Source organism: Thalassophryne amazonica, chromosome 8 (assembly GCF_902500255.1).
Source record: "Thalassophryne amazonica chromosome 8, fThaAma1.1, whole genome shotgun sequence".
NCBI classification, from domain to species: Eukaryota; Metazoa; Chordata; class Actinopteri; order Batrachoidiformes; family Batrachoididae; genus Thalassophryne; species Thalassophryne amazonica.
The window spans coordinates 7,051,227-7,067,295 of NC_047110.1; the positions used below are offsets into that span (position 1 = coordinate 7,051,227).

The following is a 16,069-nucleotide window of genomic DNA, read 5'->3' on the forward strand; positions in this document are numbered from 1 at the left end:
TCTCTCCTTCTAGTCCCCGTTAGTACTCTAGCTGCAGCATTTTGAATTAACTGAAGGCTTTTTAGGGAACTTTTAGGACAACCTGATAATAATGAATTACAATAGTCCAGCCTAGAGGAAATAAATGCATGAATTAGTTTTTCAGCATCACTCTGAGACAAGACCTTTCTAATTTTAGAGATATTGCGTAAATGCAAAAAAGCAGTCCTACATATTTGTTTAATATGCGCTTTGAATGACATATCCTGATCAAAAATGACTCCAAGATTTCTCACAGTATTACTAGAGGTCAGGGTAATGCCATCCAGAGTAAGGATCTGGTTAGACTAATGACAACACTCATACTGAACATAATTTCGCTTGCATAGACTGATTTTGGAGATCAAGCAATAATTGCAGATGGGCTTTCTGAGGTCCCAGATAGCTTTTCTGATTTCCTTTTCTAACTTTCAGAATTTAGTAAATTAGCATATGGTCCATTGATACTTATGTGTAGACACTAGTCCCTAGAGGCAACTATTTTTGGTTTCAAATCTGGGCAAATGCAGTCACAGAAAATTCTGAATGTGACAAACAAGAAACAGTTGTAAACAAGTCAATGCTGCTAAAAATACAAACTTGCAGAAACAAAGATACTATTCTGACATGGTTTTGCACATAAGACTGACATGGTTTGCACATAAGACTGGCATAGCATGTTTCAAGTACACACATATATGTCAGAAGGTGGGGGGGACATGCCATATTCTGTCCGCCCTGGTTGAAAAGGTAGGGGGGACATGTCCCCCCTATCCCCCACCAAATTGCGCCCATGATGATAAGAAAATTTTGGATTTCATAAAATGACAAGTCATTGTATGACTCATTCAGTCATTCATTCATCTTTAATCGCTTATCCAGGATCGGGTCGCGGGGGCAACAGCTCTAGCAGGGAACCCCAGACTTCCCTTTCCTGCGACTCACTGACCACTTCTAACTGGGGGATCCCGAGGCGTTCCCAGGCCAGTGTGGAGATATTATCTCTCCACCTCGTCCTGGGTCTTCCCCGGGGGCTCCTCCCAGATGGAGATCCCCGGAACACCTCTCTAGGGAGGCGCCCAGGGGGCATCCTTACCAGATGCCCGTACCACCTCAGCTGGCTCCTTTCAACACAAAGGAGCAGCAGCTACTCCGAACTCCCCACTGATGACTGAACTTCTCACCCTATCTCTAAGGGAGACACCAGCCACCCTCCTAACAAAGCCCATTTTGGTCGCTTGTACCCACGATCTAGTTCTTTCAGTCATGATCCAACCCTCATGACCATTGGTGAGAGTAGGAACAAAGATTGCTCAGTAGATCGAGAGCTTCACCTTTTGAGTCAGCTCCCTTTTTGTCACAACAGTATAGTAGAGCGAATGCAACACCGTCCCTGCTGCGCTGATTCTCCGGCCAATCTCATGTTCCATCGCCCCCTCACTCGTGAACAAGACCCCGAGGTACTTGAACTCCTTCACTTGGGGCAAGACCACATTCCCTACCCAGAGTAGGCAATCCACTGGTTTCCTGCTGAGAACCATGGCCTCACATTTAGAGGTGCTGATCATCATCCCAACCGCTTCGCACTCAGCCGCGAACCGATCCAGTGAATGTTGGAGGTCACAGGCTGATAAAGCCAACAGGACCACATCATCTGCAAAAAGCAGTGATGATACCCTGAGCCCACCAAATTGAAGGACCCCTCCCGACTACACCTCAATATGCTGTCCATGAATATCACAAACAGGATTGGTGACAAGGCGCAGCCCTGGCTGAGGCCAACCCCCACCGGAAACAAGTCTGACTTACTGCTGAGCACCCGAACACAGCTTTCGCTTTGTGAGTACAGAGATCGGATGGCCCTGAGAAGGGACCCCCTCAGTCCATACTCCCACATTGTCTCCTGGGGTACCTGATCATACGCCTTCTGTAGGTCCACAAAACACATTTAGACTGGATGGGCATACTCCCAGGCACTCTCCAGGATCCTTGTGAGAGTGAAGAGCTGGTCGGTTGTTCCACGACCAGGATGGAACCTGCATTGTTCCTCTTCAATCCAAGGTTTGACTATTCACTGAACCCTCCTTTCCAGCACCCTGGAGTAGACTTTACCAGGGAGGCTGAGTGGCGTGATGCCCCTGTAGTTGGCACACACTCTCTGGTCACCTTTTTTTAAATATGGGGACCACCACCCCAGTTTGACACTCCTTAGCCACTGTCCCAGACCTCAACACATTGTTGAAGAGATGTCTCATCCAAGACAGTCCCTCCACACCCACAGCCTTCAGCATTTCTGGACGGATCTCCCCCGGGCCTTGCCACTGTGGAGTTGTTTGACTACCTCAGTGACTTCCACCAGGGAAACTGATGATGATCCTACCATCAGCTTCCAGCTCTGTTCCTGCTATAGGGGGCACTCTGGTCTGATGCAGGAGTTCCTCAAAGTGTTCCTTCTAGCGGCGGATTACATTCTCAGTTGAGGTTGTGGTTCTTTTTATGGTCATGATTATTTTCTTTTCCCATGTGTTGTCTGTTCAGTTATTTATTTCTCTACACTCTGGTTTATTCACGCGAGTCTTCAGTTCCGCTCTCTCGTTATCTCCCCACCTGCTGTCAATTTCACCAGTTACTTAAGTACTTCTGCATTTGTCTGTCGGCGGTGGTCCATTGCAGTGTTACTCCTGAGTTCTTGTTTTTTTCTGTGGTTCTTTGTGCTCCCTGCTTGTAAGTACCTGATCGCCTTCTATGTTTTTGTCCTTTTCGTGATTTTCTGCCCTTGTAATATTTCCACTTTCCAGCCTCAGTTGTTTTTGCTGCACTGTGTTTGTGGGATGGGATTGTTAATTCAGCTCTGCACTTTTGGAAGGTTTTTGACATAATAAATCACTGTGATTGATACACCTCCCTGAGTCCTTGATGCTCTGCACTTTGAGGACTGAATAGACAGAACAGAGATGAGCGCATCACACTGACCGAGTACAGAGACGAGCGCATCACACTGACCGAGTACAGAGACGAGCGCATCACACTGACTGACTGAACACGTGTGATTTTTGTTCACAGGGCTGCAGGACTACCAAGCTGCTTTGGAGCTCGATCCTGACAATGAAGGTCTGCAGAAGGACACACAGAGAATCAGAGCAGTCATCCAAGGAACTGTGCCTGAACTCACATAATCTGCAGCACCCTCGTGTGGTCAAACACGGGATTAGTGCTTCATTGTCTTCATATTTTTGATTTTCATGTGTTTTTCCAAAGATTTTTCAGTTTTGTTGATTGAGGGTTGGTAAGAGTTCTTCATCTTTAGCAGTTACAGCTTTCAAGACACAAAAACATATTTGAACTTACCATGTTTCAGTTATATTTTTGGCAGTACTTTATTCATTTATATATAATTAGTACTAAAACCAAAGAGCAGGTAAAAAGTCACTCATGGACTTCATAGATGTTTCTTATGAGCATCTACTCCAATAAATTTTGTGAAATTGCACATTTTGGTATAGTTTGATTTACTCCAAACACACAATGACCTGAGTCAGAGTGAATGTTTATAGGTTGACATTCTCACTCAATAACACACACACACACACTATGACTGAGGCTGGACGCAACATGCAGACTCGCAGGATGGCGTATGAATAAAGGCTGGGTCTTTAATGGGGACTCGGGTACTATGCAAAAGTACAGATAAGGGCGAGACAATAAGTCGAGGTCCAAAACAAGCAGGGTTCAGTAAACCAGCAAACAGAGCAATCAGATCAGAGGCAAAAACAGAACAGGGGTCAAAAACGCAGAGAGGCAAACAACAGAACAGTGACGAGAGCTGGTAAGTGACAAAGTCATCAAACGAGTGGGGAGGAAGTGAACAGAAACAGTTTAAATAAGAACAGGTGGTAATTGGATAATGAGGTGCACGTGGTGGAAAGGAGGTGTGGTCAGGAGAATCCAAGAGGGGAAAGGAGACGCAAGAAAAGGCAGTGACAAGTGGGCAAAGAAATGACAGACAAAACGGGGTGTGGCCAACAGAGATGAGGAAGTGCAGGTGCAGGACAAGAGAGTGCAGTAATCAGAGGGAGACGATGATAAGAATGAAGCTGGGTGTGAACACATGAAAGACAGGATGAGACAGATAGGTGTAGGTGAGCAGTGAAGACAATTACTGACATGACAACTAATGATAAACACAAACTGGCAATACAAACTAGAACAGGACTGAAAAGGAGAGGATAATAAACACAGAAGATAAACTACGTAAAAACTGATCAGAGAATAAAAGGAAATTAAAATACTAAAGACAAAACTAAACTGGAACAGACTGAGAAATAAACTAAAAGTAAAACAGAGACGAAGTGACAACAAAACCTGACTTTAAAGTACTACAGATAACAGAAATGAGAACAGCAAAAATAAGCGGATGATAATTAAATGATGAACAATGAAAACAAACTGAGTGAACAAAACAAGAACAGAACTGAAACATGGCTGAAGTATACAAAGTTAATAAGAAACAAGGTGGCAAAGAAAAACAGAACACATTATGAAAAGGCAACTAATAACTCAAAGCGGGAGCAGATGGTGGAAAAAAGAAAGGGGGGGGGGGCAGGATCAAAGCCCCGATCAGGGCGAAAACGTGACACACACCTGCAGACACACACACACACACACACCTTTGACCGTTTCACTGATACTGTTGTGTGTTGGGGGGTTTGGCTGGACATTTTGGTGTTGTTTTCTTTTCTTTGCTCTCCAGGTGGTATGCAAACTGTTTTTTTCTGTGGAGAAGGTGCTGGTGGAAGAGTCCTTCACCTTTATCAGAATTATTGGCTGCACCTGCGGAGGATGTTCACGTGCAGGCCTAACGACTTGCAGCACCTGTGGATGATGCTCACGTGCAGACTTAAAGACTTTAAGCTGAAGCAGATAATGAGATGGCGTTCTGCATTTAAGCCATGAGTGATTTGAGCAGAATTGCCGAGAACTCGACCTTGTGACGTTCGTTTGTGAGACGCTGAGGACCGCGCCAGGGTTTGACACATCGTGCCTGTGAAGGAGGACGGGTGAGGGACACATGCTGTCAGCACACATCAGAGGTGATGATTGTCTGAATAAGTGTTAACAGTAATTTGGTATTTTGTTACGCAGTATATTTGAACATTGATGAGAATTGTGCAGTTTGCTCCTCACTGTCGTGGCGTACGGATTGATGATCCTCCACCTGTTGTGAGAAGCTGCTCATTTACATAAAGTTTAAATTCAGACCTGAATGTGTTGCTGATAGTGTGTGCCTCTGAAGGATATTTATTGTAGCTCTGTTGACTTACCTCACCTTTTCCGTCCATCACAGAGTCAGTTTGTCGTATCCACCTAGGGGGGTGTTCGGCGGTGAATCTGAGTCCAGAAGCGCCGGGCTTTGATCTATTTGGGCGCTGAAGAGCGCGCCGTCCTTCACCTCGCCAGACAACCGAATATTTATGTTGTACACAAATTATTGCACAGGAGGGAAATAAATTTGTTTTGTTTTTGGAACCGCTTTCTGGTTATTTAGCGCTGGGCCCTTGTCAGATGCTGGTTCGGTTCTCTGACCCGCGTCAGCACATAACAGATACAGGACAACAGTCTGACATTAACACAGCAGGTATCACCACAGAAATCCAACGGACTGGACACAAACGAAACAAACACAAAAACTGAAAAATGACATTCTCTGATTACGCCTGAAGTTCATGAACTCTGCCTGGACAGAAGTCCAAAAGAAGATGAGACAGCGCTTCTCCCTCACTTGATGAGCTCCTTCAAAAAGAGGCTGGAACCTGGAACCCAAATCCACTGTGGTGTTGTACAGAGGTAACATCATCACAATCACCTCACTCTCCAAATACTTATGGACCTGACTGTAAAGATGAAATGTGTCCTGTGCTCAGTGATTAAAACATCTTCTGATAGTTCTCCTGTGGATGATGTTTCCCAGGAGACGCCACGTGTTTCAGAGCGACAGCTGGAACACAGACAGGATGAAGATTTGATCTCTTTTACCCTCTGATCTTGAACTGGATAAACCTGAACATCTGGCATGTGGCGTCAGTGCAGCACTCAACCAGCAGGTGGCACTCATCCACTGCCACGTCTGCTTGGGAAAGTTTCTGCTTGAAAACATGAAGTTGATGATGTTGCTTTTTATATTAAAAGTTTTAAAATGATGCCCTTTAAACTCACACTGAAAAGTAATACTTACAAAATGAATTAAAAAACATAAACCATCACTTTTACATCCAGTCTTCTTTAGACAAGTCAGGGGAAGAATTGTGCATAGTGTTGTGTGGACTGCCAGAAGAGGAGGTACTGCTGGCCCACCACCAGAGGGCGCCCTGCCTGAAGTGCGGGCTTCAGGCACGAGAGGGCGCTGCCGCCACGGACACAACCGGGGGTGACAGCTGTCAAGAGATGATGAGTGACAGCTATCACCCATCTACACTACATCATCTCACTCCATAAAGACCGGACGTCATCTCCACCTCATTGCTGAGATATCATCTACCTGTGAAGGTAATTCTCTGCTGTATCTAAAACTGTGTCATAGTCTGAACTCTTTTGCAGCCATTTTCCTGTGGTGTGCCTTATCTGCTGGATTGGCGTTTGGTGTGAACAGCGACGGCTTCGCTTCACACCCAAACCAGATAAGTGGTTAACAGGAGCTGCACGAGTGTGTGATTACAGGTGAAGGTGACTTTCCACCTTCTGACTGTTTTTGTTACTGGTGTGCACACACCCACATCTCACTGTTTGTGCTCCTCGCCAGCAGTACCAGATCCGACAGTCGGGGACGGTGATCACCTGGGAATTCGGGACTTGGCGGCTCCAGTATTCACCGGGTTCTGTGGCGGTGGAAATCGTGTGGTTCCGGCTCTTCTCAGGACAGACGTCTTCTATCCTCGAGCCTGCCCACACGTCACCTTGGTGTATTGACTGCTATCAGATTCTGTGATTGTCTGTATTCGTTGTGCACATTCACAACATTAAATTGTTACCTTTTGGCTCATCTATTGACCGTTCATTTGCGCCCCCTGTTGTGGGTCCGTGTCACTACACTTTTCCCAACACATAGTGCAAGTTTTGAATGTTACTTCACCACTAAGAGCCTGATAGTGGAGCAGAGAAGAATTTTCACACAACAAAACGTCAAATCTAGGCTTGGATCTTCCATGTGCCTTCTGACAAACTGTAACTGGACGTTCAGTTCTTTTTAAGAAAATCCTTCTCTGTGCCACTCACCAGTGAAGCTGGATAACTAAAGATGTAAAATGTAGAACTAGTATAAGTTGAAACTGTCTTACTGGTTTGGGAGGTCCTGCAACATCTGATCCGGTGCATCTTTTTACTGAGAAATCATGTATTTGTTATTATTCATAATATAATTCTAGCGCTGCACAGTGGATTAATGGTTAGCACTGTTACCTCACAGCAAGAAGGTCATGGGGTTGATTCCCCCTGTGGCCTTTCTGTGTGGAGTTTGCATGATCCCGTGATCCTTAATTGGAGTAAGTGGGTATAAAAAAATGGATGAATATAATAATACCTGTTTATATCAGACTTGCTGACGAATCAAAATGAACTTAACTAATAACAGAAGCATTGGCACAAATAAGACGTACACTACAGCAATGCACAACAATCCCAAAATAAAGAGCTGAAAAGCTGTGATTCATACAACCCCTGGCAATAATTATGGAATCACCGGCCTCGGAGAATGTTCATTCAGTTGTTTAATTTTGTAGAAAAAAATCAGATCACAGACATGACACAAAACTAAAGTCATTTCAAATGGCAACTTTCTGGCTTTAAGAAATCAGGAAAAATAATTGTGGCAGTCAGTAATGGTTACTTTTTTAGACCAAGCAGAGGGAAAAAAATATGGACTCACTCAATTCTGAGGAATAAATTATGGAATCACCCTGTAAATTTTCATCCCCAAAACTAACACCTGCATCAAATCACATCTGCTCGTTAGTCTGCATCTAAAAAGGAGTGATCACACCTTGGAGAGCTGTTGCACCAAGTGGACTGACATGAATCATGGCTCCAACACGAGAGATGTCAATTGAAACAAAGGAGAGGATTATCAAACTCTTAAAAGAGGGTAAATCATCACGCAATGATGCGTTAAGACAGAAAACTTAAAGCAGTATGTCTCAAAAATCGAAAATGCACAACAAAACAAATGAACGAATGTGAGGAAACTGGAGTCAACGTCTGTGACCGAACTGTAAGAAACCGCCTAAAGGAAATGGGATTTACATACAGAAAAGCTAAATGAAAGCCATCATTAACACCTAAACAGAAAAAACAAGGTTACAATGGGATAAGGAAAAGCAATCGTGGACTGTGGATGACTGGATGAAAGTCATATTCAGTGATGAATCTCGAATCTGCATTGGGCAAGGTGATGATGCTGGAACTTTTGTTTGGTGCCGTTCCAATGAGATTTATAAAGATGACTGCCTGAAGAGAACATGTAAATTTCCACAGTCATTGATGATATGGGGCTGCATGTCAGGTAAAGGCACTGGGGAGATGGCTGTCATTACATCATCAATAAATGCACAAGTTTATGTTGATATTTTGGACACTTTTCTTATCCCATCAATTGAAAGGATGTTTGGGGATGATGAAATCATTTTTCAAGATGATAATGCATGTTGCCATAGAGCAAAAACTGTGAAAACATTCCTTGCAAAAAGACACATAGGGTCAATGTCATGGCCTGCAAATAGTCCAGAACTTAATCCAATTGAAAATCTTTGGTGGAAGTTGAAGAAAATGGTCCATGACAAGGCTCCAACCTGCAAAGCTGATCTGGCAACAGCAATCAGAGAAAGTTGGAGCCAGATTGATAAAGAGTACTGTTTGTCACTCATTAAGTCCATGCCTCAGAGACTGCAAGCTGTTATAAAAGCCAGAGGTGGTGCAACAAAATACTAGTGATGTGTTGGAGCATTCTTTTGTTTTTCATGATTCCATAATTTTTTCCTCAGAATTGAATGAGTCCATATTTTTTTCCCTCTGCTTGGTCTAAAAAAGTAACTGTTACTGACTGCCACAATTTTTTCTCTCCCTGATTTCTTATAGTTTCTTAAAGCCAGAAAGTTGCCATTTGAAATGACTTTAGTTTTGTGTCATGTCTGTGATCTGCTTTTTTTCTACAAAATTAAACAACTGAATGAACATCTTCCGAGGCCGGTGATTCCATAATTTTTGCCAGGGGTTGTATATAAGCAAAATATATGGCAAATCTTTTTCTTTTTTTCCCACATTTCTGTACTTTATGCTTTTCACGCAGCTCAACCTTCTCCACATATACAGTTCATTAGCTTATGTTCACAATGTTTTTATATTGTCTTGTTTTTGCACCAGCTCAACAAAGAATTCCTTGTATGTGAACACATATTTGGCAACAGTTCTGATTGTGTTTCCCTGCGGGTTGGTCTGCACTATGTCACAACATCAGATGACTTACTATAATTGTTTCATTCTGGTTCTTTAACATGTGATGGGTCTGATGGACACAAATGCAGGATTCAGGATTCAATTGAACAGAGTTTAATGCAGGCGTGGGTCCGTACACAAAAAGACAGTCTAAAAATACCAACAGTGGCCGGGGCATGAGGCAGAGACAAAATCTAAAAACAGGCAGACAGGTCGATACACAGTTAAGTAAAAACAGGACGAGAAATCTATGAGGACAAACGCTTGAAAGTGGCACAAGAATCAACATCTCGCAAGTGAGAGAGGGAGAAGGTGTGACTAATAAAGGGGGATGTGATCAAGACAAAATGCACCGCAGGTGTGTGAGGAAAGATCCAGAACGAGGGAGGGCAGGAGGGACACACCCAAGAACAAGAGCGATCCAAACCCCAGTGAAAAATCAAAAAAGAGGAAGACAAAACAACACACAATAAACCCACAGACCCAGTCATGACAAAATGCGTGGATTCGCTGAGGACTCATTTAATCAGAAGGAGACGTTGTGGTTTTTAATAAATGTATAAAGTAGAATTTGCAAACGTTAAACCTGACCAGGTTTTAGTCCACCATTCATCTCCTGAGCAAGGCTCCAGTATTTTATGAAGCTTCTTCCACATCAAAGCTTTGTGGAAACTGCACGTTTTTCAGTCTTTCTCTTCAAGCCATCCATTCACTTTGTTTTGAAACTGAAGTGCAAATTGAGGTCAGATGAGCAGACCACACAGAGGGGTCATGGGAAGGCTTCAGATACCTCTGGACAGACTGGTGGCTTGGTTCCCCTTCGCAGAACGCTTTATTGAGCTCCACAGATGGAATGCTGTGTACGTCTCTGTGAATCTGCAGGGTGGTTTACTTACACAACCATCTATATGCTCTTACAAACACGTGTGTGGAGCAGAACTCAGTCCTCAGTCTGAAGTAGCACTTGAAGACCTCGACCACACACCCTGCCCTCCCTCACTCCGTACGACTCAAACCATAAAACCTCTGCAAAGCCGCTTTGCTTCATTTTCCTTTTTAACCATTTCTTTATTTCTAATCTCCCAATCAAATGTGCTGAAAGCTTCCAGAAGAATTCCAAATGACTGAAGTCCAGAACCAGATGAATGATGTCATTAAGAGCCTTTGATTCGAGGCAGAGCTGCTGATTATCTGTGAATGACAAGAAACAATTCCTGCATTCAAGGATGGGACAGAGATTTGAAGTGTTACTACAAACGATGGATTGGGGTGCTTCAGGACACACACACACACACACACACACACACACAGAGTCCAGCGTGAAGGAGAAAAACACCAACAGGCATTACATTTCTGATGGGTATTTAAAGCAAAAGACCAAACACCAACTACTCCAAAAAGACAACTTTACTATTTATTATTAAGAGTGAGAATTTGTGCACACTCTTTCTGAGGGATCTTGAGACTTTCCAAAGTCATTTGAGAAGGTACAGCACATTTGGAAGGTATTCACGGCGCTCCACTTTTTCCACATTTTGTTATGTTACACCTTTATCCCAAAAAGGACAAAATTCATTTTCCCCTCAGATTTCTACACACAATACCCCATAATGACAATGACAATGAGAAAAAAGAAATCACATGTACATAAGTATTCACAGTCTTTACCCCAAAACTCAAACTTGAGCTCAGGTGCCTCCAGTTTCCACTGATCATCCTTGAGATGTTTCTACAGCTTAATTAGGGTAAATTCAGTTGATTGTACATGATTTGGACAGGACCTTATATGTAGACAACCCGTTGACTGGCTACTTTCCGGATGTACTGTATAATCTTTCCAGCGTGTCCTTGGTCTTCCTCTGGGCCTCCTCTCAGTTGGACATGCCTGGAAGACCTCCTGAAGCGGAAAATCAAGGTTCATTCTCACCAGATGCCCAAACCACCTCAGCTGGCTCCTTTCAATGCAAGGAAGCAGTGGCTGCTGTATAGTTGAACTTCTCACCTTGTCCGTGAGTGTGAGACCAGAGACCCGATGGAGGAATCTCATTTTTGTTGTATTTGCAATGTTCTTTCAGTCATTACCCAAAGGTCATGACCAATGGATGAGGAAAGGAGTGTAAATCCAGAGTCTCGCCTTCTGGCTCAGCTCCTCATTCACCATGATGTCCCGGTACAGTGTACACAGGACCTCAGACACATCTGTCTGTCGATCTCACACTCCAGCTAACCCTCCATCTACCTCAGAGACACTTGAAAAACTTCGCTTGGTGCAATAACTCTCCGCTGACACAGAGGAGATGATTTACCCTGTTCTGACCACAGACTCAGCTTTGGAGGTGTTGAGCTTCATCCCAAAATGAAGATGAAGATCAGTGCAGCTGTTGTTTGTATGAATATACGTAGACCAGAACCTTTATTGAACTCTCAGTATGAAGGGATTTACACAGAGTGTAGCATCATTACACAGCAGGAAGATCTACTGGAGTCTCATCTGTGTCAGATGTGGTTCTGGAGCATGTGCTGGTGCTGCATGTTTCTGCATTACAGAACCGCTCTGTGTCCTGGATGAAAACCACGCACCCAGACAAACAGTCCTTCCCCACACCTCTAAAATATCTATCGATCTACCACAGCTAGGTGAAATGTGAAATTTTGTTCTCCTGCAGTTATACACCTCTGTCCAGTGACCTCTCCCTCAGCCCCAACCAGTCCCAGCAGAAGACTGCCCCTCCCTGAGCCTGGTTCTGCTGGAGGTTTCTTCCTGTTAAAAGGGAGTTTTTCCTTTCCACTGTAGCCAAGTGCTTGCTCACAGGGGGTCGTTTTGACCGTTGGGGTTTTTACGTAATTATTGTATGGCCTTACCTTACAATATAAAGCGCCTTGGGGCAACTGTTTGTTGTGATTTGGCGCTATATAAATAAAATTGATTGATTGATTGATGCTGGTATAAGCTCTTCCCAGTCATCTCTTGTTCTCGAAGCCTGAGGACCAAGACGCATGAACGTCACTGCTGAGATAAGTCACTGCCTCCAGGTTCAACCCCTTGTTCACATTCAGTCACACCTCTGATGGCTGCTCCAAGATGCCATCAAAAGCCTGAATCTTAGATCTTTTCCAGGACATTTGCAAACTTGGACACTTCCATTCCTCACTCAGCTTCTCAAGTGCTGCAGTCAGACTGTGCATTGATTCACAGCTCACAGCATCGTCCGTAAAGTCAAGGTCAGTAAAACATTTCTACTTTTTTTTTTTAATAATAGCCCAATTTCATAGCCTTAAGAGTGTGCATATCATGAATGCTTGGTCTTACTGGATTTGTGAGAATCTACTGAATCTACTGGTACCTTGTTTCCCATGTAACAATAAGAAATATACTCAAAACCTGGATTCATCTTTTTCGTCACATAGCACTACTATTATTCTGAACACTACTGTATGTTTAACAGTAATAAACGTTTAATTTTAGGCATTTAAAATCACCCAGAGGTTATAAAGAGTTAAAGTAACCCTCATAACCCTGATTCCCTGCTTGTTTGTTCAGTCTTCTTTTTCTTTTTCATTTTCTGAGCTTCTCCCCTCCTCCTCTCTGCCCATGCAGCCCCCCCCCCCCCCCCCCCCCATCTCTCACCTCCGCAGCTGAATAACCATTAAAGGTAAATTTGATCACAATGACTCTGCAGCATTCATACAAAACCTGATTAGACACACAACACTCTGCCTAATGAGCTGAAACAGAGTGTGAGTGAGAGAGACAATACCACACAGAGCTGTGACTACAGGAGCAATATCACTCTCACACACACACACACCCACCCACCGTTGGTCACATTGTCGTATGTATATGATGTGTCTCACACATGCACAGCATCATCATGACACATGTATGATAAGCAAGGGTGCAATGTAGAACTAGAAATTGGGGGGAGGACAAAGTGCGAGGCCCACAGGGCCAAAGCCCATAGGCCAGGGGTCTGGGGGCCACTTTATGCCCCCAGAAGCCAATGGTTTCTAGATAAGGTCAGCTGCATTCTGAGCATCCAGAACAGTAATTTTAATGTTTTGAGAAGACCATAAAGTGGACACCATTTGACTTATGCAATTTGAAACTGTGGATATAAGTACTTTATTCTGAGAATAGCCAGCATTGATTTTATTAACATCCTGGTGTAAATAAGGTATCACCACATGTGTAGAACTCAAAAAGAATGATAGGTTGAGTTTTCATTAAAAAAAACAACTGCAATGTGGTAAAATGTATTTATAAATATGAAAGAACAGGCTCTTAATAATTATTAACTATCACTTACTGTATTTTTTTTTCTCAAGATTTGTTTTTGCATAAGTTTGAAAAAACAACAGATCATAAGTTTAGGATAAATTACTTATCATGAATTTAATTTTCAAAGTGGCACTAATGACAACACTCATACTGAACATAATTTCGCTTGCATAGACTGATTTTGGAGATCAAGCAATAATTGCAGATGGGCTTTCTGAGGTCCCAGATAGCTTTTCTGATTTCCTTTTGTAACTTTCAGAATTTAGTAAATTAGCATGTGGTCCATTGATACTTATGTGTAGACACTAGTCCCTAGAGGCAACTATTTTTGGTTTCAAATCTGGGCAAATGCAGTCACAGAAAATTCTGAATGTGACAAACAAGAAACAGGTGTAAACAAGTCAATGCTGCTAAAAATACAAACTTGCAGAAACAAAGATACTATTCTGACATGGTTTTGCATATAAGACTGACATGGTTTTGCACATAAGACTGGCATAGCATGTTTCAAGTACACACATATATGTCAGAAGGTGGGGGGGACATGCCATATTCTGTCCGCCCTGGTTGAAAAGGTGGGGGGGACATGTCCCCCCTATCCCCCACCAAATTGAGCCCATGATGATAAGAAAATTTTGGATTTCATACAATGACAAGTGGGGTACCTCAGGGTTCTGTTTTACATCCTCTGTTATTTTTGTATCATGTTCGCGGGGCCATTGAGACGTTTTGAGCCTGACGCCGAAAAAAATCTTGAGAATGTATCAAGTTTTGACTCACTGGGTGCAATGCTGAGAAATGTTGCTTTCTCAGAATGCAAAAGATGGAAAACCACACTCAACGTTTTCTGGGTCAGGCTCAAAACTTCTTAGTCGCCTCTGTACCTTTTGAACAGATACTGCGATAATTATTTTTCACTGTGTAGTACTTACCTCTCATTAAGAATATTAAATAGATGTGAATTGGAGATGCATGGAGACACCTTCATCACTACGGACTCTGTTCTGTCTTCCTGTCGCCGCTGTTTCAGTAAGCGTCTTTTCAACCATCATCCACAGCTGCTGTCATTTACTTTATGCTTCCCATGTTGTCCAAACTGTCTCTACCTGCCATTTCCAATTCGTTAAACTACAGTTGTTGACTCTGACCTACGTCATTCACAGCTAAACCAACTCCCAGACAACATCATCTCTACATTCACCACCACCACACATTCACACAAGCTGTCCAGAAATTTATTTATAATTGAAGAGGTCACATGGATGAGTGACAAAACATGTTGCAAGCTAAGAACAAATCCAGCTGATGTCAAATAAACTCTACATACAGTATTAGAGTATTGTGTGCTGCTGCATGACTGTAAATATAAATATAAAATCTTTTTTGCATTTCCCTGCTGGCTGCACACACACACACAGACACACACACGCAGATATGAAGTTATAAATTATAACTATATTAGAAATGTATCTATGTTGAATATAAATTATAAATATAAATTTATAACTGTTATAAATTTATCAGTAATTTCAGCCAAGTTCCTTCCAATGATCAGAGGACTGATGGGTTCGAATAATTTTGTCAACTGTTTTTGTCTTGTCTATATAGAAGTGTCCTGGATGGCAACCACCCAGTCAGACAACCCCACCTCACAAAGATAACATATCTGCCACAACATGGGTCAGTCCTTGGCCTTTTCGTTTTGGTGGAGTCACCAACTTGATGTAGTGAGGAGAAATCCAGATTGAAATGATGTTCTGTGGAAGTCTGGTGTTTGACTACAACCAGAAGCCACAAACATGCTAGAGTTGAAGTCAATTTAATTGTAATCCAAAATTTGGATTAGATTGCGATTAGATTATTTAATCTAATCTAATCTAATCAATTTTTTTCGTATGCTTTAATTTAATCTAATCTAATCCAATTTTTTTTCCATTTAATCCAAATTTTTGGATTAAATGGATTTGATTAAATTTTGATTAAAATCCACAATCTCACAAAAGTGCCTTCTATATACAAGTTGGTACGTTGTCAGCTCAATTCAAGCAAACTTGTCACATCTCAGTCCCTTCACACAACAAACCCAACCCTTGCAAGTTTCTCACAACAGGGTGATAGCACAATTACCATGTAAACACATCTCAATTGAGGACAATACCATCTTACCACCTATCTTCTTGCAACAATGAAAGCACCTCTCTCCCTCCCATCTACCCAGCAAAACAATCTACTCAGCTTATCCATTCCTATCTCCAAACAATATCACAATATCAGGGTGATGACACAAGTGCC

General features: G+C 42.6%; 1 protein-coding gene across 1 annotated transcript in view; it reads left to right on the top strand.

Moving 5' to 3' along the window:
- dnaaf4 (dynein axonemal assembly factor 4) overlaps positions 1 to 3,508 on the top strand; it is a 115,566-nt gene extending 112,058 nt beyond the window's left edge. Inside the window, exon 9 of the mRNA XM_034175710.1 lies at positions 3,082 to 3,508. Within this exon, the coding sequence (XP_034031601.1) occupies positions 3,082 to 3,194 (113 nt within the window). The 3' untranslated portion in view covers positions 3,195 to 3,508. The remainder of the gene's footprint in view (positions 1 to 3,081) is intronic.
- The last annotated feature ends 12,561 nt before the right edge of the window (positions 3,509 to 16,069 follow it).